This window comes from Hakea prostrata, chromosome 1 (genome assembly GCF_041222555.1).
Source record: "Hakea prostrata isolate BN-2017 chromosome 1, UWA_Hpros_2, whole genome shotgun sequence".
In the NCBI taxonomy this organism is placed as follows: Eukaryota; Viridiplantae; Streptophyta; class Magnoliopsida; order Proteales; family Proteaceae; genus Hakea; species Hakea prostrata.
In genome coordinates this window covers 17,331,686-17,358,066 of record NC_142600.1, presented here as the reverse complement: position 1 = coordinate 17,358,066, position 26,381 = coordinate 17,331,686, and the positions used below count along the sequence as shown (strand labels likewise).

General features: G+C 36.6%; 2 protein-coding genes and 3 pseudogenes across 2 annotated transcripts; 1 reads left to right on the top strand and 4 right to left on the bottom strand.

Annotated features, from left to right (window-relative positions):
• The first annotated feature begins 1,742 nt into the window (after positions 1-1,742).
• On the top strand, positions 1,743-15,737 carry LOC149027958 (abscisic-aldehyde oxidase-like). Its single transcript, XM_089167255.1, has 10 exons — positions 1,743-2,208; positions 2,673-4,358; positions 5,123-5,382; positions 5,480-5,689; positions 6,054-6,272; positions 6,450-7,415; positions 8,938-9,033; positions 12,810-12,908; positions 13,414-13,603; positions 15,065-15,737. Exons 1-10 carry the CDS (start codon positions 2,016-2,018, stop codon positions 15,280-15,282), a joined length of 4,137 nt encoding a protein of 1,378 aa, XP_089023381.1. The 5' UTR covers positions 1,743-2,015; the 3' UTR covers positions 15,283-15,737.
• A 2,061-nt stretch (positions 15,738-17,798) lies between these two features.
• On the bottom strand, positions 17,799-18,583 carry LOC149027957 (basic form of pathogenesis-related protein 1-like; annotated as a pseudogene).
• A 2,441-nt stretch (positions 18,584-21,024) lies between these two features.
• Positions 21,025-21,790, bottom strand: LOC149027956 (pathogenesis-related protein 1A-like). Its single transcript, XM_089147569.1, has one exon. The coding sequence runs from the start codon at positions 21,776-21,778 to the stop codon at positions 21,287-21,289; it is 492 nt and encodes a 163-aa protein (XP_089003695.1). The 5' UTR covers positions 21,779-21,790; the 3' UTR covers positions 21,025-21,286.
• Positions 21,791-22,790: 1,000 nt separating this feature from the next.
• LOC149027955 (basic form of pathogenesis-related protein 1-like) lies at positions 22,791-24,448 on the bottom strand (annotated as a pseudogene).
• A 20-nt stretch (positions 24,449-24,468) lies between these two features.
• LOC149027954 (basic form of pathogenesis-related protein 1-like) lies at positions 24,469-24,967 on the bottom strand (annotated as a pseudogene).
• Positions 24,968-26,381: the final 1,414 nt, after the last annotated feature.

The following is a 26,381-nucleotide window of genomic DNA, read 5'->3' as shown; positions in this document are numbered from 1 at the left end:
AATAAGATCTATAAAACATAGAATACTAACATTACTTTAGGGTCTATTTGGTTATTTGAATCTAGGGGATTTCATTTCAATTGAAGATTTATATTTGTTTAGTTGTAAAGCATCTCTGGATTCATGATATTAATCTAGGGATTTCACTCTTTTGTCTAAAATTGTGAATTAAGTCATTCATCGGTATTGGGTGAAATCCATGGATTTCACCATAAGTATAAAATTGATGAAATTTGCAGATTCATGCTAAGTAACCCAATGGAACTCTATGAACTTCGATAGGTTTGAGGCTAACCAAACAGTTACCATGAATCTGTAGATTTGAAATTTATAGATTTAAAATCGCATTTCATTTTAAATTCTTGATTTCATTTCAAACCGCCCTTACCAAATTTATAATGATTAAGCCTATGCACCAATGGTAAAAAATCAATTTTATCTAAATAGCATTTTATTATAATTATATTGCAAGATCAATTGATTTTTTTAGGAAACAAAAAAAATGGAAAACAAAGTATATAAAAATATAAAGACAGTGACAACAATATGTGTAGTTCTTTCTCTGCCTAGCAATCGAGTGATTTCTATTCAACAACAAAAGGGTGGATGACATACCACCCATCCTTTGGCTTATCCGCTTGATTTCTTGATATAGAGGAATTGATAGAGAGAAGTCTTCCTAGGTCGTTGGTTAACTAAATAACAAATTTAGGGTTCTCTTCCTCCTCCCCATCCGCTCCTTGGTGGAGGGAGCCAATCAGGCTAAGTCCGTTATGGGCTGATTAGAATTGGGCCTGGGCCTGGGCTGGGCTAAGGATATAGGATCAAGCCTTAAAAGTATACTAATGGGTCTAACGATTGTACAAGCGTTTCAAAAAAACCAAGCCCACGTGGACCCTTTTCCAACCCAAACTGCTGATCCAGCAACTCGAAGGGGAAAGTATTTCCAGCCAATGTGTGTTGTCCATTTTAATGGGGAACATTCAAGTTCAACTCACCAACCAAACGTTAAAGCCACCTAAACTGGAACAATATCATGTCTATTTTTGACAAGGAAATGGTCCATCTATTTCCTTGTAGATGTGTGTCATGTGTCCTATGGTTGAAATTCATTTATAGTCACATTATATGGCACACATCTAAAAAAAATTGATGGTCCATTTATGACAAAGAAATGGACCTGATAAATTTCTCATCTAAACTTGAGTTGGGTATATATATTTTGATACACATAGGTATAGTTGAAAAAGTTATAAAAATGAGAAAAAAAAAAAAAAAAAAAACTGAAACTGAGTGGTTAAGATTCACTCATTCTATTTTAATCGTAGTTCAATGCTGCGCAATAAAAAATTTTATCCACCCGAATTGAACTTGGATGTTGCATGTTAAACATGCATTACTTGTTGCCAACATTGGAGATCGAATTCCCTCATAAGATTGTGCCGTGGCATTTAAGTAATTCAACGGTCAACCAACAAGAGTTTAAATAAAATTCAAATTTATGGATGGGTTTAAATAACATTTAATTTTAGTTTGAATTGGGTAACCGTTGGATTACTTAAATGCCACATGACACAATCCTAGAAGGAAATTGTGAGGAATTGCGGAAAGAAATTACAGAGGAGGTGAATCCGTCAAATTGAACCTAGTCAAACCGAACCTAAAGTCAGTAATGCCACGTGGCACGTGACTTCCATTTTAGTGGCAGTGGACTGTAAAACATTTTAGGTTGTCTCTTCTCAGTTAGTCAGTTCCTTCCGTTACAGAAAGAGAAAGGAAATTCAGTGGACTGGAAAACATTTTAGGTTGTCTCTTCTCAGTTAGTCAGTTCCTTCCGTTACAGAAAGAGAAAGGAAATTCTCTGGATTCGGTCCCCTTACAGAAATAGAAATGGAAATTCTCTGGATTCGGTCGCAAATAATCTGTTTATTTATTTATTTTTCCATTTTCTCAAAACTTCACTCTTTTTTAATTATTAGTTTTGTCCTTTCCGGGAAGCTTGAGGAATCGAAGTAATGAAGTCGGCGTCAGGAGTGACAGAACATACTCAGCGGAACTCGGGGATGGAAGGGATCGGAGAGAAGAAGCTGGTTTTTGCTATCAATGGCGAGAGATTCGAATTATCCAGCATCGAACCTTCTACTACTTTGCTTGATTTCTTGCGCTCTCGGACGCGTTTCAGAAGTGCTAAGCTTAGTTGTGGCGAAGGTCACTTCTTTCTCTCTGCTTATCCACCCATTCGATCATCGGTTTTTTACCTCGTAATTGCTGTTGGGTTTCTTTCTTTTGAATCTTATGCCGTTTTCTGCCAACCTTCTTTTCCTAGGTATGTTTTGTTGTTTTGTCGTCGGTTCTTGAAACCATTTACTCACTGTTTTATTTATGACAATCATTCATACACTTCCTTTTATCCCCTTTGAGTTGATTCTTCTGCTCAGTTTTGGGTGTTTACGGTTTGGATTTCCTCATTAGTAAGTTGAGGAATTCGACGTGTTCGTGATGGTTAACTTTTCAATGAGGATTTTTTAGGATTCCTGAAGGGATAGAGGTTTCGGACTTATTTGGTTTCACAGAGTAGGACTTAGAGCACAGGATTTCAACGCTTGATTTCTGAAATACCGTGTGGAATGCAGTTTGCTTTCAGATTTAATACAAAACAAATATTTTTGCAGGTGGCTGTGGAGCATGTGTTGTTCTTCTGTCCAAGTATGACCCTGTGCTTGACCAAGTCGAGGACTTCACAATCAGTTCTTGTTTGACTCTTCTTTGCAGCTTAAATGGATGCTCAATTACCACCAGTGAAGGGCTTGGAAACAGTAGAGATGGATTCCACTCAATCCAGCAAAGACTCGCTGGTTTTCATGCTTCACAGTGTGGCTTCTGTACGCCTGGGATGTGCATGTCCCTTTTCTCTGCTCTCTGCAATTCTGAAAAGACCTCAAGACCAGAGTCGTCTCCAGGTTTTACCAAGCTCACTGTATCAGAAGCTGAGAAGGCTATTGCTGGCAATCTCTGTCGGTGCACTGGTTACCGACCAATTGCTGATGCCTGCAAAAGTTTTGCAGCTGATGTTGATTTGGAAGATCTGGGTCTTAATCGTTTTTGGAGTAAGGGGGAGAACAAAGATGTTGGTAGATTACCCTCTTATAGGCATACAAATGGCGTTTGTACTTTTCCTGAGTTCTTGAAAAAAGAAATAAAAAACAATACCCTTTTGAATATAAGAGATCATTCCTGGCATAGTCCTGTTAGTGTTGAGGAGCTGCAGAGCCTATTGGGACTTGAAGAAGCAGACAACAAGACACGGGTAAAACTAGTTGTTGGTAACACCGGAATGGGCTATTACAAAGAGCTTGAGCACTACAACAAGTACATTGATCTAAGTCATATCCCTGAGCTTTCTATCATCAGAAGGGATAGCACAGGGATTGACATTGGAGGAGCTGTTTCAATCTCCAATGTCATCAAAGCTTTGAAGGAAGAAAGCAAAGGTATTCCTGGATATGAAGAAGCAGTCTTTAACAAAATTGCTGATCATATGGATAAGATTGCCTCTGAGTACATCAGAAATACTGCAAGTTTGGGGGGCAACTTGGTCATGGCGCAAAGAAATCAATTTCCTTCAGATATTGCAACTGTACTTCTTGCTGCAGGTGCATCTGTAGATTTACAGTTTGGAACCAAAAGATTAAAGCTTACATTAGAGGAATTCTTGGAGAGCCCTCCCATTAATTCTTTAACCATACTCCTGACTGTTAGAATCCCATTTTGGGAACAAATAAGAAATGTTTCCTCCAAAATCCAAATCAGTTTGATCTTTGAAACCTATCGGGCTGCACCAAGACCCCTTGGAAATGCACTGCCCTATCTCAATGCTGCATTTTTTGCTCAGGTTTCTGAGTATGAAGATTGTGATGGAGTTATCTTGGAAAGCCTACACTTGGCTTTTGGTGCCTATGGGACTAAACATGCAATAAGAGCAAGGAGGGTTGAGGAGTTTTTAACTGGCAAATTGCTTAGTGTGGCTCTTCTATTTGATGCTGTTAAGTTACTCCGGGAAATTATAATACCTGACGACCATGTTTCACATCCTGCTTACAGGTCAAGTTTGGGTGTTGGTTTTCTTTTTGATTTTCTTCGTCCTCTGGTTGCTGGGGTTGGTGAAATTCTAAGGGGTGGAAATGGAGCTATTAATGGCATCCCAAATGGCAACAAACTGGAGAATAATTTTCATAAATTGGATAATATTAAAAAGCCAAGTTTGCTCTCCTCTGCAAAGCAGGTGGTGGAAGTTGTCAGAGATTATAATCCAGTTGGTGAACCAACAGCGAAGGCTGGTGCTGAGATCCAAGCTTCTGGTTTGTATAACCAAATTTATATTTTCTATCTTTTTCTTCTTTTTGGTGTTTTTTTGCCTGTACTGGGAGTGAGGGATACTAAACTTGTCCATGATTGTCCTATCTTTGTGAAAGGGTTTCTTGTTGCTTATCTGCAAAAAGAGATGGATTTTTGTTCATTTTCATCTTTCTATTTCTTTCTTGTTTAATAATAAGAAAGCCTATGATCACACCTATATAATCAATTATTCTTTGGTAAGAGAAGAAATTTTTGTGTGTTTCTCTGGCCTGTGTAATCATATGGTTGGTTGCACTGAGGTTGCCATCATAATGAATTCACCCCCCCCCCTTTGTGCATGTAGGGAGGTTGGCTTCTTCGTAGCATAAGGGTACATAAATAGTAGCATGAACCTAGTTGAAACTTCCATACGCTTAGATTACGTAATTGCCCCTTGTCTCATTTGGTCCATTCATACTGTAGGGGTAAAAACATGGTTTTACACGCCTTTGTTGAAAATTTCCTGTGCTTAAATTACATTATTGTTCCTTGTTTTATTCAGTCCATCATGCATCTCAGAGGGTTACAACTTACAACATCATGTAACCAGGAAGGGTTGCATGGAGAATATCCCATTTTCACTCTTAAAAGGGAATGAAAAAGTTGTATGGAGCTTAAGAAGGAGAAGAATCAGTAGCTTTTTATTGGATTATCCAATTAAATTTTTTTACGTCTTCTGTTAATTGGTGTTGCTCTCATGTTTGAATTTCTATATTTTGATAATTAGGTGAGGCTGTTTATGTGGATGATATTCCTTCACCAAAGGATTGCCTTTATGGATCATTCATTTCCAGCACAAAACCTTTGGCAAGAGTAAAGGGTATTATGCTGAAATCCACATCATTATCAGATGGAGTTGTGGGGGTTATTACAGTTAAAGGAATCCCAAAAGGAGGGGAAAATGTTGGAGCTCAGAGTATTTTTGGTACGGAACCTTTATTTGCTGATGATTTTACTCGGTATGCAGGCCAGCCAATTGGATTTGTGGTAATTATGATTAGGTTCATCTGGAATTATATATAATGTATATTCATTTTATGATATTTTTTGGGGGGAGTAATTTAGTCGCTGAAAGCTTGTGTAGGTTGCGGATACACAGAAACATGCCAACGTGGCTGCCAATTGTGCAATGGTTGAGTATGACACCGAAAATCTAGAACCACCTGTTTTGACAGTTGAGGAGGCTGTTGACAAATCCAGTTTTTTTGAGGTCCCTCCATTCCTAAGCCCAAAACCCATTGGCAATTTCTCCAAAGGAATGGCAGAAGCAGACCACAGGATCCTCTCTGCTGAGGTGATTCTCTTATTCTTCTTTTATTTAAGGCATTGACTGTAGACTGGTAGCACAACTAGGACCCAACAATCCCAAAGTATGTACTATGAGTTAACTTAGAACTCTGCTTTTTAATTCAATTTTTATGAACTGCTCCTGTTTAAATATTTATTTATTTTTTGATGTTGTAAAAGCATTTATTCTTTGCCTTTTCTTCTCCCAGCACTGGATGTTTTTCTTCCAGTTTATCCTTTAAATGGTGACAGTTCACACATGAGCTATTGCTCCATTATGGCTGTCTTTGTGGCTAAGTAATTCTTAGAGTAATCAATCAAGTCTCCTACTATTAACTACCTTGATGTCATTTTTGAACGGTGATTTGCAGATCCAACTTGGATCACAGTACTATTTCTATATGGAGACACAAACTGCCCTTGCTGTACCAGATGAAGACAATTGCATGGTAGTTTACAGCTCCTCCCAGTGCCCTGAGAATGCACAGATTGTGATTGCAAAATGCCTCGGTTTACCTCATCATAATGTCCGTGTTATTACTAGGAGGGTTGGAGGAGGATTCGGTGGAAAAGCCATAAGGTCTCTGCCTGTGAGTATCCCTATTCTATGGTACCTAGAAATGGGCCTTGGAAACAGATGTAGAGACATTTTTCTTAGTTTTGCCTTCTTTAATTGAACAGTATCCTTTGGCAACTCAGGACTTGTCCTTCAGTGAACACCTTTTTTTTTTCCCCCTGTTTCTTACAAATTGTTAAATATGTTTTAGGTGGCCACGGCATGTGCACTTGCAGCCCATAAGCTTCAGCGTCCTGTCCGAATTTACCTCGATCGAAAGACAGATATGAGGATGGCAGGAGGACGACATCCTATGAAAGTAAACTACAGTGTGGGGTTCAAATCTAGTGGAATTATCACGGCTTTACACCTAGATGTATTAATTAATGCAGGTATTTCTGAGGATGTAAGCCCAGTAATTCCACATAATATGATGGGTCCACTGAAGAAATATAACTGGGGAGCTTTGTCTGTTAATATGAAAGTCTGCAAGACAAACCATTCTAGTAAGTCAGCCATGCGGGGACCTGGAGAGGTACAGGCTTCATATATTGCTGAGGCTGTCATCGAGCATGTGGCATCTATTCTTTCCATGGAAGTTGATTCTGTCAGGGACAAAAATCTCCACACTTTTGAGAGTCTTAAAGTTTTCTATGAAGGAGTTTCGGGGGAATCATTTGAGTATACTTTGCCGTCTGTGATGGATAGGTTGGTAAGCTCGTGTGACTTCCACCAAAGATTTGAAGTAATAAGACAATTCAACAATTGTAACAAATGGAAGAAGAGAGGAATTTCACAGGTACCTATTGTCCATCAAGTTATGGTAAGGCCAACACCAGGAAAAGTGAGCCTCCTCAATGATGGTTCAGTTGTTGTTGAAGTTGGAGGGATTGAGCTGGGCCAGGGCCTCTGGACAAAGGTGAAGCAGATGGCAGCATTTGCTCTCAGCCAAGTACTACCTGATGAAAGTAGCAACCTCTTGGATAGAGTACGGGTCATTCAAGCAGATACATTAAGCCTAGTTCAGGGAGGGTTTACTTCTGGTAGTACCACATCTGAGTCAAGTTGTGAAGCTGTTCGACTTTGCTGCAATGCATTGGTTGAAAGATTATTTCCTATCAAGGAAAAGTTGCAGGAGAAGATGGGTACAGTTTCATGGGACATGTTAATTTTACAGGTGACTTTTTCAGCTTTGAAAATTGTTGTGTGCGCCTCAAAACTCTTGTAACCTGTTTGAAGTGTGACCTGCTTTGACATATTCTTATGGCAACCTCAATTACTTGTTTTCTGATATCTGTTATGGACCTTTGAGGCTACACCATAAACCCTATCCACGAACCTAATCTGACCTACCTAAACTTAACCTATTTTGTCCCATAAGTTGGTTCTGATCAAGTTCTTGGAAGAATAAGGCTCCTTGTTGATTATCTCTCAGTTTATAGGACTACATTACATGCAAACATAGATGGTCGTTATGTCACAAAAGGGGAAGAGAGTGACAAAGAATAAAGTTAACAGACATGAAACTGAACTTCATCACCAGTGGACGTTGTCACCCAAATCTGCCACCCATCTCCCAATTTATGAAGTTGTGAGCTTATTTGTTTCAGAAAAACTTTTTATCCTTATCTTGTCTAACAGAACTTCCTTCAATTTGAAAGCTAATATGCTTAACCACTTTAGCTGAGCAGAACTTCATGTGAACCATTTACCAAGTTCAGAAATTGGGTTGAAGAACTGATCAAAACCATTATCCTGTGAGACTGAACATTGGTATAGCATTACTGTGGCCGGTTCCCCAAGAAGACTAATTCACCCCTCAGGCCTTGCATGAGTGGTGGATCAGAGAGGTTTATTTAAGGGAGTTCTATCCCAAATGACCTGCCATATTGACGAGAAAAGACACATTGTTTTTCAATGTTGATAGCTATCAGCAGTTGGCCAGAGGTAACCACCAATTAACAATTGAGTCATACTATTCATTTTGAGTTCTGACAACCAAGGTAGAATCTATTCCAATTAGCTTTTACAATTCACAATCTGAGAGATGTTTCTCACTCTTTTCTATTGGACTAGAAACAGGAAAAATGTTAGTATCATCCATGCTTTTGACAGAGAATTTGGGGATAACTTTTGCACATTTGGTCCCGTGACTCCCGTCATGCATTATCAATCAAATACCCATCCTATTGGTGTTCTAGTATATGGATGTGAAGAATACTTCTCAGAAGGCACATTTTTTTATTACCTCTCGCCACTGCATGCAAACTTTACTTGTTGAAAAAGTAGTCGAAACTCTAGCTGCATAATGTGACTTGAGGAAATGGAGACACAAATTTGTTTCGTAGACTACCATTAGATTGCTTGTATGGTTTTGGGATTAAAAATCAAATTCCCACTTATTTTAAATGCTTCTTAGAAAAGCAAGCAAGACTTCAGAACTGTTGTCTTAAGCTGTATTATATGTTACTTTGAAAGCTTTAGAACATCAAGCAAAGTAATCTTGTACTGGTTCTTTTGAGTCCAAAAATTATCTTTTAACAGCCATAAAACGTAACTGTCAAAATTAACTTGACTCAAGAAATCAATTTCATAGAGAATAGAAAATCTCGAAGGACCATGGTAAAGAGGCAGTTTATTTCTCTTCCTCTTGGTTTTTCTCTCTTTGTGCATCAATTGAATGCATTTACGTTTTGCAGGCATATCTTCAAGCTGTGAACTTATCGGCAAGTGCTTACTATGTTCCTGATGTAAGCTCCACCCAGTATCTAAACTATGGTGCAGCTGTGAGCGAGGTGAGTACAAATGACACATTCTCATGTAATCCCCCCCCCACCCTTTGGTCTTCTCTTGAACTACTATTTGCACCGTGAAGTAGCATTGGTTTTTGTTTCAGCTGGTTTGTTGGCATTGATAATTTGGAACTATCATAAGGATTGAATCCTGAACTAGCATTTTGTAATATATTTTAATACAACAGTAACACTGTTAGAGAAATCAAGAGCAAAGGATTCTTTTTTACAAAATACTAGCTGATCAGAATTGGTGTTATCCTCGCTAAACAGGGGGGATGCTTACATCAAGATGAGGAAATGGGCTGCTTTGGGTAAGCCCACAAAGCAGGGTGTGTACAGTTTTCGAGTATCAGTGACATTGCCAAAGCTCTAATCAGGTCACTCTGTGCAGAACTTTGGTTCATGGAACAAGGTGATGGTCGAGAGAGCAACAAGAAGAGTAATCTGGAAAGGTTCAAATTAAAAAAAATAAAAATGAAGCAAAATTAGTGCTGGTGTTCTTTACAAGCGGTTGTCTGCATTATAACCTGGGAGTAGTTATAAATAATATTGAACTGGGGGGATCTATGAATATTGGATGATGGCTTGCTCCATTGCCTTCCATGGCACAGAGAAGAAGGAAGTGTTCCAACAGCATGGGTGGAAATATGTTCACCAATGTCTTGAAGTATAAACCTTTCTACCAAAAAAATAGCATAGGGACTTAAGGTAAGAATAAGCAATTTCCAGATATAGTGGTCTAAGATGGAGAGTCGCGTTGGATGACTTTGCTGTGGATTAGCAAGAACCATTTCATTGACCAGTTGAGCGTAGTTGTAGGGAAAGAAATTCACGAGTGTTAAGAGTGAAATTAAACAGCACCTATGTAAGAAGACATTCGGGTAGAATACTGAATTCAATGGACCAATCTCATTCTTTTATCAGGAATAACAGAAAGATTCTTTCTATGTAGATTGTGCATAACAGGGGTTGTACTTGTAGATGATCCTTTGGTCGAGATTTTGTTACTGATTCAATTTCATTTCCTTTTGTTCTCCAATCTCCACAGCATTCTTTTGATTGATTTGTTGGGCACTAGTGCTGGTTGGTCTTTGACTTTGACCACCATAGCAGTAGTTAAGAAATACTACACAGTACTGAAGTTTTTATTTTATTTTTATTTGAACTTCTAATATATAAATAGAATCATGTGGAAAAGAGCACCCTCAAAAGGATAATTAAAGTGTTGGGGAAAGGTAAAGATACTGATACTTTGCACTTCTTTCCTGAAATAACTGTCCTCTTAAAAAAGAGGGGGGGGGGGAGTTAAAGGAATGGTGCTTAATACCCCCCCCCCTCAAACCCCCCAAAAAAGTGTCCAGAATGGTTAAATGCAAAGTTAGATACAAGGGATAATATTATTGCTGAAATCGATAAAATAAATTGGGACAGCCAAAAATGGGAAGGAGAATGATGATTGTGAGTTATAGGGAGTTCATTGGAGATGACAGTTACAATTGGATTTGTAGACAAATATTCAGAAGATGAAGTAGCATATGTCACAAGGACGCCAAAATTACTAACATCAATCAAATGGAATCATTGTTGCCAAGTAGTCACAGGTTTGAGTCTTTGAAGACTTATTCTTTTAGCTTTATTTTCTAATTTTTCCAAATTAGACAATGTTTGTTTTTCAATATCTTTGGGTTCTTTATCTCTTTAACTGAGTAATTAATTCTCTAATTTCTTCCTTTAAGGGTATCTTAGAAAAATTAACTATGGGCACCTTGTTTTTATAATCTTCAATCTTTTGATTGATAATCTAAATTTCGCATAATTGTGAACTATCAATCTTTTATACTTAATCTATGCTCAATATCTTTTAGTATGAGATTTTTCTCACCAATACTACTAGCTAAAATTCTAAGAATCTTCTCAACCATTTCCCAATCTTTCTTTAGATTTTCTAAAAGACTTATCAAAAGATCAATCAAACAGTTAATCTGGTCAGGAATATCTTCATGCTTATTACTATGCAGTTTATGCCTAAAATGCATAGAATGAAAATGGCAAGTAATCTTGTATTTATCTAAAGAGGTAATCTTTATACTAGTTGTATCAACTATCTCAAGACCAAGATATTCTAATTTTTTCAAATCAGACATTAGAATACTTTTGGAAATATCTTTGCATATGAGTATCTAGAATAGGTAAGCTGTAAGTAAAATTTTCTGCATATTTATCTATAATTTTTTCAAAATTTAGATAAATATCTCCATAAGAAGATATAGCTTTTTCATAGATAGCATCTTTAACATGCATAGGCAAATAATGCAAATCTGATGAACTATCATAAATTATATATCTGCAATATTCATTGAAAATGTCACGAAGACAATCTGGTTTTGGCAGATGTTTGTACACAGCTAATCTATCTATCATGTAAAAGAAACATGAATAAATTTGGAACATAATCTTATAATTAACTTAGGGCTTGTTTCATTACCAAGATATGAAAGAAAATACTACACAATTCCACAAGGAAGAAAACTGCTCTGATACCATAGGGGGGGGGTTGGTCTATATACTCAGGTATATAGATTTTTTTATATATGTGTGTATATATATATATATATATATATATATATATATATATATATATACACACCAAAACTCGCTGGAGAGAGGATAATAGAAAGCAAAATGTTTTAGATGCATTAAGACATAAGAGTAATGATCAAAGTGTCTTTGTGAAGGATGAGGTGACTATAAGAAATGTTACATCAATTATTTCATGAAAACCATATAGGGGGTCATGATTTAGGAGGAATATACGACACTGAAACAATTCCACCAAAAGGGCATTGAGAAGCGTCTAATGCAGTTAAGATGTGATGGTATTGCAATTGAGGTGTAGAAATACATGGAGCTGAAGGATTGTCTTGGCTAACTGGTTGCGGAGCAAAATGATCAATAAGAGGATTCTAGATGCTATCCATTCTATGAAACTACTGGACTGAAAAGGATGGTTCTTGAGCAGGTTATTTGGTTTTATTTGACCTGAGAAGTGAAATCAATTTGAGACTTCTTGGTGGTTGAGCTCCTCTGCCTAGGGTAGTCTGTATTTTTTTTTTTGGGAGGGGGGGCTTTTGAGTTATTTTACGAAGAGGGGAAACATTAAATTAGTTCCTTCCTGGTCAGTGCAAGTAGTGTATTGCCTCTTGGTTAATTGGTTTCTCTCTTTTTAATAGAGCTACATGTGTCAGTTGGCCTTAATGAGTCATCAATTTTGTCAGAGTTTTGCAAACTTTTAATTCAAGTTTACATTTAATAAGAAAAGATATAATTGTTGCAAGAGTCAAAATACCAACTAAATTAATCACAGCTTCTAATGGATTATTCCACCAAGATCCAGCACCAATCTTCACACCACAACCCATATCAGCCTTAGCAACTATTCACATGAACAGTTACTCGTGCTATACTGTCCATGGTAGTTGTAAAATTAAGAGGTCTGGGTGAAGTGAGGAGATTCTGGAGTTTTGGTATATATCATCTTTATATTCTCCCTTGTCTCTCAAGATATTCACCGTGTGGGCTTTATTCAATGTTGGAGCTTTCATTAAATGTATGATATGGTGTTGTACCTGCTTGGGTAGTCAATTGGAAGAGGACTCACACTTAGTGGTTCAGTTTCCAGTTGGCATATGATTTGGTGGTTATCTTGTAGCCAATCTGTGACTATGTCAGGTTGCTAGAACGTTAATTGCTAATGCTATTAGTTGTGTGACTGACAGGTGGAAATAGACCTTCTTACTGGAGCAACCGTAATTCTGCAAACAGATATTATCTATGACTGTGGACAGAGCCTGAACCCTGCTGTTGATTTGGGACAGGTTTGTTCAGCTAAAATCTTATCTGCATTGTACTCCCTCTTTTAAGTTACTGTTCTCTCTTTCTTTCTTTGGATAGAATGATAATTCTCTTGTGTGATGCGCCGTCTAGGTTGTGTTATAATTTTCAAAAAGTTAATGCAATTGTACAGTAAATTTTCCTTGGAAAATGACCAAAAGAAGCTACTATTGACAGTTTGTATCATTGTAGAATGGTAAGATGTGCTACTCTCATTTTGTTGACATACACTGGAAAATATTAGTCCTACAAATCTCCCAGATTGAATGTTTTTAATCAACCAAATGATCTTCTAGGAGTGTCCCAAAAAATTTGGAGTAGTCTAAGAGGGTATGACAATGGTTCAAGTTATTTTTGGTTCTAGATTTATTCTTAAGTTGAATCCATTAATCCAGACATTGTAGGAAGACCCATTGGATGCTTTATTTTAATTTACTGCCCACCATAAACATGATTAGTCACCTCACATTTGCATATAACTTCCTACAGATTGAAGGTGCTTTTGTTCAAGGGATTGGGTTTTTCATGCTGGAAGAGTACCTGACAAACTCTGATGGATTGGTAGTGTCAGAGGGTACCTGGACATATAAGATTCCAACCATTGACACGATACCCAAAAAGTTCAATGTGGAGATATGGAATAGTGGACATCACCAGAGACGTGTTCTCTCCTCCAAAGGTATGGTCTCTAGTTGTCCGCTCGTCTGAGTTGTGTGTATAATAGTATATTTGCATGCACTTCCCCCAAAAGATGTTCTATTATGTATCCTGCATGTGTAATCTCATGGACCCACCCTGCAGTGGGCCCACTTTGATTTGTGTGGCCGAGGATGGAAAACAATAATGATCCAAACCGCAGTAAATTGTATGTATTCAGCTAGTTTTGTCATATTGCATTTCCAATGGCAAAGCTTTGTGTAGGGCGTGAAGGTTTAACTAACCAGAAGAGGATTTTCAGTCTAGTGATTAGATGAGATTACAATAGATTGAAGATAGATGGATGACCAAGAGCCGCTGTATGGTTTATTTTGTTACTTTATTTTTCAAATGGTGTGAACCTCTTGATATATCACACAATTAAAGGCCTAGAAATTAGGAACCATTTGAACTTCTTGCTTCTGTGTCTTTACTTGGCAAGCATTTCTTATTATTTCTGTAGTGCTGCAGCCATTTTCCCTTCTTTGACTAGTAGGTGTTAATTGGAAGGGCTGTGCCCAAGGTCTTCCAAAACTGTGGGTTTGCAGATCGAGTCCCAACCCATATTATGACTTTATGAGTACCCCCCTTCTCTTTCTTTTCTCCTTTCTCTCCTCCCCCAAACAAAACTTCACAAAACTGATCCTATTATGTCTCTTCCAATTCTGGCCATGGAAATTGAAACTGTAAACGGGAAAGAGAGTGGGCCATATAGAAGCAAATCCTTGCTGAGGATGGTGTATATTCTTTTGGCACCTTAAACTAGCACCGTATCACTTCTTTCTGCTGGTGCATTCATTGCTTTTCATTCTAATTGACAATGTGATACAGATTCATCATCAGATTGGGCTTCTTTGCTTAAGAATAAGCCTAGGGTTGCATTACATACATGATGTTTCTTCAACCTGTTGGTTTTCTATACAGGCTTCTATGGGCTAAACTATGGGAAGTTAGGTTAACTATGAAATTAGCTTCTGTACTTCTACAATGTCTGAACCGTTTGATATGGTTAAAATTGTGCATCTAGATTGTCTTGATTCTGAAGGTATGGAACTAAATTAAACTTCTAGGCCAGCGATATCTGAAAATATCTTTTGAGCTTTTCCTCCTTTTATGTTCACCTCCAGTTTTAGCTATGTTGCGGATCTGTTGGATAACTCCCTATTCATACCCGCTACTACTTATCTCATTACTTTGACCTTTTCATCCTTATCTTCCTCTTCTTGCTCAACAATGGTTGCTGCTGAATTCGGCAAAGAGTATTTTTCAATCTTGCTGTTTTCGAATACCATGTGTTTTTTTTCTTTCTTTCTTTCTTAGTGGTGGTGGGTGGAGGGCAGTTATGTTGTAATTACTGTAGTTAACTAGTGTAAATTAGCTAGTAATTCAGAACATTGTAAGTGTTCAATCATGATTGGTTTCTTAAGATAAATTTGTCATGCAGCTTCTGGGGAACCACCATTACTTTTGGCTGTCTCAGTTCACTGTGCAACCAGAGCAGCTATTAAAGAAGCTAGAAAGGAGCTTCTTTCCTGGAGCGGGTCTGATGCATCACATTCAACATTCCAACTGGAGGTCCCTGCAACTATGCCTGTTGTCAAGGAGCTTTGTGGACTTGACAATGTTGAGAAATATTTACAAAGCTTGCTTTCTAGTCAATAGAAGATCAGTTTGTCATGAATAATTTGCATGGATATGCAAAGTCCCTGTGAATATACACATAAAAGCCATAGCAGCCTGGAGAATCTTGAAAAGGATTGAACTTCAACAGAGATGGATCTTTGTTTATATTATGGATTTCCAGAAATATGCAAACAGGGAGTCGTTGGGAGACCGGATTGCACGTGTACCGGAGGCAACTTCTCAGGGCAGGCCTGGCTCAAACTTTTCTGATTGCTATTAAGGCCCTGGCTTGAAGACTGTTTTACTCATGAATTCTTCTCTGTACGTGTGACGTGATGACAAAAATTGCTCCCAATTTTTATTTTTTTTTATTAGAAACAAAGTGATATTACAAAGGGTATTTATATAATTCAACTGGGAATAGAACCTCCCATGTGTTTATAAGCTTGGACTTCCTGCTTTTGGGATAATTGGATTCGAACATTAGTAATCGCCTTTGCTAAGGTAAAAAGATCCTCTATTAACTCGATTGGTCATGCTATTTGAGATTTGGGAATGTATTGTGCTAGCTCATCAAAAGTTGTCCAGATCTTTGGGATGTGGATACCAGAAGAGCCACGTAAGCCAATTTTATAAAGTTTGATTGTAGTCAAGAGTCATCTAGGGTTTTAAAGAAGGAAAATAATTTTCAAATCCTGGTTGCGTTTTCGAGCCTCTTCCAAGCGAATTTGGCTTTATTTGCTTAGGTATAGGCGTACAACTTAGGCAGGAAAAAGGAATTTTGTTTTCCATCAACTGAAATTTTGGTAATTAGACAAGTTTGTTTTATTTTGCTTTTCAAAATTGTTCATGACAAACTGATCTTCTATTGACAAGAAAGCAAGCTTTGTAAATATTTCTCAACATTGTCGAGTCCACAAAGCTTCTTGACAACAGGCATAATTGCAGGCATAGTTAATTGACATGAATAATTTATCTTCGGTTAATATATTCAGTTAGAAGATTATTTCGATATTAAATTGTTTATGCTTCAGTTTATTCATAAATTGAAGGAAGAAAAATAAGAGGGTATAAGGGTAATTTAGTTATAAAAATCAAGGTATATCTTTAGTTGGTCTTTTTTGAAAATTACATGTATATCTGTTTTGAATAAGAAGTTATTTTGATCAATCTCAAGGAATCGAAGTGAAAAATTCCCAGATTGTTATAAATTTCAAAAAACCCCTCCTTGCAACTCATATATACATCCCAGACCCTAGAGCTACTATTCATCCAGGTCAATGCAGTCTAAGAAATCATCATATAAAATACAACTTTAATCTGCTGTCCATGAAGTTAAACATTTGTTCCAATTTTCCAACTGTATTTAATGTATATTATCATTTATTTTTTCCATTTTCAACATTTTGTGAGCTCTAAACATCTAATGAAATTGAAGACCGCAATTTCATAACCGCGGTTCAATGGAAAAACTTGTATGCTGAATTTTTTTTATTTTATATTTTTAAATTATGCTGGGTTTATTTTAATATACTCTCTTCTCGAGGTCCATCTGCAGAAGCCGCTGGATAGACGACATGTAACCTATGCGGCTACCAAGCAGTTATGAGTCGTCTATCCGGCGGTGCTTTTGAATTCAGTGATGCGCATGGTGAGGATCAAAACTTGTGGTCTATCTCGACCATTCATTTTGCCCTTTTTTTTTACTAACTTTGGATCTCGGCTGTAGGCAGTTTTAATACTATGCATTAATTGTGCAACACTGAAGCATGGCCCCCCAAACGGTCTAGGCAGATGAATGGATGGGCAGACGACATCCCTAGATGGAAAAGATCTGAATTCTTAATTTTTTGAAAACAACATGGGAAGTGTACCTTAGTGCCACATTAAGGCTGTTCCATTAAAACCCAGCAATCGCTGGCTGCAATTTATTCAATTTCAGCACTATTTCAGTTGGTGTGGTTTTTCGGGAAACTCCCTAGATACTTTGGAGTAATCTTTTCAAGATTCATGTTATGACATTTGGTGGTGAAGTGAAGGATCACATCGTTGCCGGCCGGGATGAGATCACGGCCGGAGAGTGGAGACAGCTTCTAACCCTACCTCTTTGGCTCACCCCACCAGACTTCATATATTTTGTCAAGAATGAGTTAGCACCAGTGAAGTGAGATGCCCCGGTTGTTGTCTATGGTAGAGTGTTTCTCTCTCATGAATCAGAGATCTATCAAGATCTTGAGGTTCATTCTGGCCGGAATAACAAAGATTGGAAAAGATAAAGAAGATAATTCACCTCATTTAATCAGAATTTAACTTTGATATTATCATAGGAAGGACAAGCTCGATCGGGGAATTTCCCATGAACAAGTCTTGTTTCCTATTACTAGTTTATTATTGCTAAACATGAGCAAGGACTCTTCAGATAGTTCTTAATCAGACCAGAGACATAATAAGCTAGTGATTATCACTCATGTTGCTAGCTTCAAATACAATATAGTAGCAAATTAGAAGTGGGTGGGTTACTAGTAAGGAAGATTTTTAGAAGAGCAACAGGAAATTCAATAAGGACGCTTGCTGACATGGTTGTCTGGAGGATCATAATTGCAAATGACGAGGGTCCTCCATTATTATTGTACAGAACCCTACAAGTCTACAACAACTAAACTTAACTGAGCTCTTCGAAACCACTTGGGTATAGTGTCCACATTAGTGCCCCCTGGTACATGAATTCGAAGTGTAATCATAAAATGTTTTCTCATCCACCCATAGCTTCACAGCCATTGCAGCTAAAATATTACCGAAACTCTAAGGGATGTTCTCACGGGAAGGCCTCCGAAGTGCGGGAGAGCACATCTCCAGCTCTTTGCTTGGCATGGCTTTGAGCATAGGCAGCTATTGTGTCATTCCATGTCATGCATGGACCCAACACCGACATCTTCACGGGTAACATAGTGGGGGTGATAAGTAGTCATTTGGAGAGTTCTGGGCTTTGGAGATGTGGAAGAAGAAGAGGAGCTAACTCACCAAGCTTGTGATCCCATCTTTTTTTAATTTTATTTAAGGGTACTTCTCTTCTTTCTTTCTTCTTGTGATCCCATCGGATCTTCTGCTTCTTTTTTTTTTTTTTCTTCTTTTTTTTTTCTTTTTTTTTCATTTTTAAATAAATTGTATTAAGAAAGAGAAAAGCTAGCCCCGAGCTAGAGACAGTACAATCTATGAAATCTAGAAATAGAACCCAATACAGATTTGCAAGTGTGGTGTGTAGTGAACAAAGGTATCCTGGAAGAGAACTGCTTAATTCATTAGCAAAACAATCAGCCACCAATTTAGCTTCTATGTACATGATCAAACCTAATAGATGCAAAAGAAGATGCCAATGTTTGATGTCATTAATGATGTGATACAGTTATTTCAAGAATAAACTAATAATATGGAAGAATTTAAGAATGATGTTAACCAAAATCTATCACCCTATGAGCTTGTACTTTCCTTTCCTTTTACTTAAATTATTGGGTAAGCTTGAAGATTGAAGTATAAGAACATCCCCGCTCTTATTCAATCAACAAAATATAAATAACTAAATAAATTCCCAAGAGAGAACCTTACAAGAGTGTGCTACTGTCTTCAATTATGCTAAAGTAATCTCAATTATACAATTCAAAATAACTCTTCATCAGGCAAATGGGTGACGGGCCTGGTGGTCTAATCTGTACATCGTAGTCGAAATAGTCACCGAGAAACTAATCTTTTCTACCTGTAGAATATCAGTGGCAGGATGCATGACCATGTTGATGAGACTACACATGACAACATACATGGTGGGATATTTTTATTTTAGGGTTCCTGGAAATTTTTTTCTTGTGACTTTTGTTTCGGTGAATTTTCATTCAATTTCACACCCTGTATGAACTCAAAAAGACATAGCTATTATTACAAAAGTATGAACTCAAAAAGACATAGCTATTCTTCACCAAAAAAAAAAGAAGAGACATAGCTATATTTTATTTCTTTAAAAGTTTCCACTCACTAAGTTAATAGACATGAGTAAATGATGTCTACAATTGATATTTTATATTTAATAAATATAAATTTATTAAATAAATTAATATTAATGACATCCTAACTCATCATTTATTAGTTACCAAAAATACTAATTTTTTATTAAATGCCAGCAAAGGAAAATTCATAAATAAATAAAAATATTAATAGTAAATATCTTTATATTAAACTGTATTAATTTTCGAATGAATAATTACCAAAACTTTCACCCAAAAAAAATATTATTACCAAAACAACACCACCTAGAGAATCCAATCATTTATTTCCAAACCCAATAGTTACCTTCTTAACTTCATCCTCACTCCTCTAAATCTCATCTCTTTCGTTTTCTTGAAATTTAAATTCTACTGGTTTGCCAAGACTAGAGCAAATAGACTCCTTGTCAAGAATTTGTTATTCTTTTCGTTTCCTTCTTTGTTATTATATTTAGTTGTATTTATTTAATTAATAATACTTTAATAGTAATCAGATATGAAAATATTAACCCCATTACATTCGATATTGTCATGATTTTATCAAATTCACTTGAAAATAAATGTACATACAGTGATATAGATGCTAACATATGTTTAGATCGACTTGGATTCTCTTAAACCATTTTGTTGCTTAGAAAGGAAAATTACCTTGAAAAAATGAAGAAAAAGAGGGGTAAAATTTAATTTCAAATCAATATAGTTAACTTAGCAATGAATACCTCGTACGTATGCACTTGAATTTTTACTGATTTTAAATAAAAATGTTTTAAGCTGACCATGGAAGAGTCGAGATCTGCTATCACTACAAGGAAGGAGAAAACCTACACCCTTAAATAAATTGGATTCTTATTGTCATAACACTTTGTGCAAATTTAACCATCCATGTGTCAAAAGTATAATTTAATGCGGAATTTTAGCATCGTCTAGAAATTGAGATCTTAATGACCTTGGAAGTCTCCAAAATATTCTCCATGAGTTTTGTTGAATCCAAATCCGTTTTATAATGCATTTAGTAGTGAGTCACATAACGTGTGAAGTATTGAAAACATGCATATAAGCTTGTTTAGGCTGTGTTTAGCATGCTTTAATATTCCAAGTTAAATGTTGATTAAGCAACTAGATTAGGTCTACAAATTTTTTAAGGAAAGATGAAAAATTATCGACGACTGCCACTTAGTCATACTTTAGGTTCGTAAACTAGGTCAAGACGGTTTAGAATGAAATGAATTGGCCACCCTTTCATGGTATATATATAGAATCATTATGGTGTAAGGTGGTCATTTCACACCCAGCTTCGTCCACACCGTGCACAAAATTAGTTAGCCTTCTTTATGGTATTCTCCTTTTTCTTCTTCTTTTATTTATTTATTTTATTTTGAATATGAAACGGTCTATATATTAAAGCATGACCTGCGTGTGAATTCCAAATTACAAAAGTCCAGAAATTAGTACTTCTGGCAAACATATTGTTTCATCATCAAAAGGACCTTGCATAGTATACATTGTATGTTATGCTTGTCTCAATTTCTTAAACTTATTTTTTGTACTTAAACAGGTCAAAAGATCCAAGATAGAAAGACATAACTAAACAACAGGCAAAGCTCCTGGCTTCTCCTCTAGTAACTGTTAGAATGTTCTGCAACACTAGTGACACCTTCCAATTCTTACACTTATTTAAAAAATTAATGCACTCAAATACGTCTGGTGATGACTAGAATATATGTTTCTAAGGTCTCTAAGAATAGGGCAAGGCTTGAGCATGGTACAATAATACTATAATTCCTAATTGTATAGCCTATGTTTTTTATATGTATAAAAGAATAAAAACAACGATTAAAACAGATAAAAGAAAACTTACTTATATTGCTTTATTCTTATATTCTTCTCAATATTATTATTATTGCTGATCAACATAACATATGACACCCTATCGAAAAAAGGAAAAAACAGAACATAGCATACAACAGCAAATTAAGGTGGTTTTCTGGGAAGATTTTCTAAATGACAACTACTCAATAAGGACTTTCCCCTTGATAGTTGCCTGGAGGATCATAGTTGCAAGTGATGAAGGTACCTCCACTGTTGCACTGAACTCTACCACAACCAAGCCGAACCGAGTTTCTCCAAACCACCTGGGTGTAGTGCCTGCACTCTTGCCCATCAATACAAGAATTGGAACTATAATCGTAGTATTGTTTCTCAGCCACCCACATATTGACAGCTTCTGTTGCTGACATGTCACCGGAACTCCAAGCAATGTTCTCACCATACTGTCCACCAGAGTGCTGGAGAGCACAATCTCCAGCTCTTTCGTTGGCATAATTTTGAGCATATGTGGCTACTGTGTCGTCCCATGTCATGGATCCAACACCAACATCTGAACGGGCAGAATTGTGAGGTGATAAGTAATCATCTTGAGAGTTTTGGGCTTGAGAGACATGGAAGAAGGTCAAGCCAATCAAGCAAAGAAGAGCTAAGGACTCAAGCTTATATGATGCCACCATTGCTTAATTGATAGAAAGATATAAACTTGATATGCAAAATGAGACAGAGAGTTATGGTATTTATAACCATTCGGCCAAGAAGATTCTTCTTCGACCCAATACTCAACTCTTTCCTTTTTAAAATTTCAGGTCCTAGTTAAATCTTATTTGGACAGCTTGAAGATTGTAGATAGCCAAAAACTACTTTTCTTCTTATTAAATCTAAAATTAAATAATTCCATAGAACAGCCCTTAAGAGGGGTTTCTAATTAATATTAATACTAAAATAACTCCAGATTTCTTTGACTATGACATAATCCTAGATTAAAGACTTTGAATTGACAATTCAAAGTCTACAGGAGACAAAGGGCTCAATCTATACCCCGTGTTTCATAAGTTCAAGAGAAAAACACATGGGAGGCTAGGACTAACTGAATGAAAACTGAATGACTAACTGTTTCCAATCCTCCGAGACACAAGGCACAATCAGTGACATTGAATGTGCATTATTTTTCCCCAACTAAAAAAATCATATTCCTTCTCTAAAAGTATATTCGCAAGGATCCAAAGTCTTTTCTACCTAGCCTTCAACCATTGAAGATTGAGAAGTATGTATAATCTAATAGTCAAAAGTGGTTTTCGGTATAATTAGATCCACGGAGAAAGGTTTGCTTTGCAAGAAAAGCATGACTTTTATTGCCTTACGGACTTTCAGCCCTCATTCCTAGGTACATGTCAATTTGGCTTTCTTTGTGAAGATGGAAGCCCCCATCTATTACCAAACTGGATTTTTTTTCCACCGCAGTCATCATCTCTAACCCTTGGCCGCTCTACAAGGAGAAAAATATGGATGATTAGAAGGGGAAAGAACAAAAGATTAAATAAAACATGATTCAAAAATAAGTATATAATTTTTATTCAACGATTAGTTTTTTTTCAACTGATTCATGGCCATGCATGTCACATTACATAATAGAGGGATGAAGAAATAGCAAGTTTACAGGATTTCAGGGGCGATGTATAAGGAAATTTATCAGTAAGGATGTTGGCCTATATAGTTGCCTGGAGGATCATAGTTGAAAGTAATGAAGGCTACCATTGTTGCACTCAACTTTACCACAACCAAGCCAAATGAATTCCCTCCAAACCACCTGGAAATAGTGTAGGCAATCCACTCCTCGAGCACAAGAATTGGAATTATAATTATAGTAGGGTTTCTCATCCACCCAAAGCTTGATGACATCTATTGTGGAGAATGTACTTCTAGGAGTCCACCATGCAATGTTCTCACCATAGGGTCCATTGGAATGAATGAGATCACAATCTCTGGCTCTTTGGTTGGCATAGTTTTGTGCATAATCAGCTACCTTGTCGTCCCATGTCATTGGTCCAACACCAACCTCTGCACGAGCGGCATTGTGGGGGTGACAAGTAATCCATCACCTTGAAAGTTTGGGGCTTGGGAGACATGGAAGAAGGTGGTCAAAACCAATTAAGCAAAGAATATCTAAGGACTCATGCTTACATTAAACCATTTCATTTCCATGCACGAAGATCTTGATACATGAAATGAGGTACAAGAGTAATAGTATTTATAGCCAAGATATTAAACTTAAAAGGAAATTTCAATCAAAACCTAGAATTAATTTCACCAAATTGATGATTTTTTAATGTATACCCCTATTCTTTTTCTCGTTGTGAACATTATTTGGAAAGACAGTCCAAGTGGAACACCGAGGAAGTGCATATGACTATATGACTAAATGTCGAGGTGAGTCAGAATGAAGACGGTGTGGATCTCAGATTAACCAATTTTGTCCAATGGGATTTCTATACCTAATTTTTTAACTACGTTGAACCGACTGTCGATTGAATTGACTTAGAAATCTTGAAAAAATCTTAATATTTCGGTAAGCATAGTGACCTTAGCACCAGGAGATTTCTTAAAGCTAGCAAAATATACAGAACTGATAAAACAAAACTTATGGTTGCAGGCGAGAGGATCCCAGAAGAACCTGTCGTCTAATGGGATTTTTATCCATAACCCTAATTTTTGACCCACTTTGATCCGACTGTCTATTAAATTAATTTAGAAAATTTTGAAAAAAAAAACATGGTGGCCTTATCACTAAGAGATTTTTTAAAGAAAAATAATATACAATAAAGTTGCCAAAAAAAAAAACCTTACATTTGTCTTAATACATTGTGCAAAAGACTTCCATATTCCGACTTACTTCAGTAATTTTTTTACTCTAAATCTGGACAATAAAATAAGAACAACTTGTGTAAAAGTTCTATTCGTGTTTCTTTCTGACAAACAAATTAATGCTCTCCTGGTATCTCAAATTTTATACCTACTGATCAATGAGATTAGTCAGTAGTGTGAAGCTTAATTGGCGAGGTAGCTCTATAAATAAAATTGTAGTCTAGATATATAAAATTATGGTTGAAATAAAATTTGAAATATCAAACGAACATTCGTAATAGAAAAAGATTTAGGGAATAGTAAATGAAATAATTCGCAAGTTCAGGGTTGTATACGTACTAACATAATTTACATGCAAAATAAAGCAATATGGATAATTGGATATGGGTGAAAGAACGGGAGAATTATTACTACATGATTCAAGAAGAAGTATATAATCTTTTTTTAACCCTTAGTTCTTTTCCAACTGATTCACGGCCATGCATGTTATGTTATTTATTAGAGGTTAATAAAAATCTTGGAGGATAAGAGAATCATAGTTGCAAGTGATGAAAACTCTACCATTGTTGCACTCAACCCTACCGGCTACCACAATCAAGCCGAACGGAGTCCCTCAAAACTACCTGGGTATATATAGTGCTGGCAATCCACTCCTAGAGCTCAAGAGTTGGAATTGTAATCATAGTAGGGTTTCTCATCCCCCAAAAGCTTGATGGCATCTGCGGTGGAGAATGTACTTCTAGGACTCCACCAAGCAATGTTCTCCTTGAAGTGTCCATTGGATGATTGGAATGAACGAGTTTGCAATCTCTAGCTCTCTGGTTGACTTAATTCTGTGCATAATCAGTTGCCTTGTCATCCCATGTCAGTGGCCATTGCCGGTGGCATGGGTGGGGGGGGGGTAAGTAGTCATTAGGTGAGTTTTGGGCCAGGGAAACACGTAAGAAGGTGGTCAAGCCAATCAAACAATGAAGAGCTAAGGACTTGAGCTTATATGAGACCATCTTCATTGCCATGCATAAAGATCTGAATACATAAAATGTGTTGCAGTGTTGTGGTATTTATAGACCAAGATATTAAACTCAAGGAAATTTCAATTAATGCCTTTAATTTCCCTGATTAATGATCTTTTAAGGTATATCCTAATTTTGTTACCACTGTGAACGTTTTTTGAAAAGACATTTTAAGGTATACGTACTCTAATTTTGTTGTCATTGTGAATGTTATTTGGAAAAACATTTTAAGTGAAACAGAGGAGAGGTGCATATGATGGATCTTTGTTTATATTATGGTACTTGAAGACTGTTTCACTGGTGAATTCTTCTCGTGTGATGCGATGAGAAAAATTGCTCTCAATTTAGAAAGTTAACCAAAGTCATTGTAATCTAGGGCTTTAAGTAAGAAAAGAATTTTCAAACCCTTGTTACGTTTCCGTGTCTCCTTCCAAGCGAATTTTAGCTTTATTTGCTTAGATATATAACTTATGATAAGAAAAAAGAATTTTGTCTTCCATTACTACCAACAATTACTCTTAACTGAAAATTTGGTAAGTTGGCAAGTTTGTCTTTCCAAAATTGTTAGGGTAATTTTTATATTAATCAAAAAATAACATTTTGCATTTTATCTCATAAAAAAAAAATCAAAAACACATTGTCATTCTTACGACCAAATTTTCTTTTTTAATGACCAAAATATTTTACTTATTTGGAATTTCTCTTCCGTTAGTATATTTAGTTAGAAAATTCTTTCAATACTGCTCGTATCTCTTTGTGTTCAAGGTTTGAGTACCATTTTTTATTTTATTTTTTAATGTAAAAGAGAACAAAACTACTTACATATGCATGTGGTTAAGAAGAAGTTCATCCCTTACCAACGGGGGTTGGTCCAAGTGGTAAGCAGCTTGGTCCTGCTTAAGCAAGGTTCCGGTATCGAAACCTTGTAGATGCAAAAAATCCCCGCTGGAAGACTCACCCACTGTGCGGGTCCGGATTAGTCGGGCAGCCTTGGCCGGGATTGGCAACCAAAATAAAAAAATAAAAATTCATCCGTTACGATATTAATCCATGTCTTGGAACATCCGGGATTAGCACATATCTAAAATAGGTCAGGAATAAGAAAAAGGGCCAGGTTCAGAAGGTGTTGGCATGGACACCATCTCCCCCAGTCCTCAGCCAAACACAGGCATGTAATCTGGAGTCTCAGCTGAGCAGCCTTTTCCCATCCTTCCTTTATTGCTATTAGTAGCACCTCTAGTTGAGTAAGCTTTGTAGTAACTCCAAAAGTGATATTGGTTAGGCGTTTATGAGTACAGAAAGCAAACGCCCAAGCACACCTAAGCCATGCAGCTTGTGCCTGTTCATCTGCAACCACCAATATAACGTCATTTAAAAGAGGATTAGATGGATTTCCAAAGCCAAA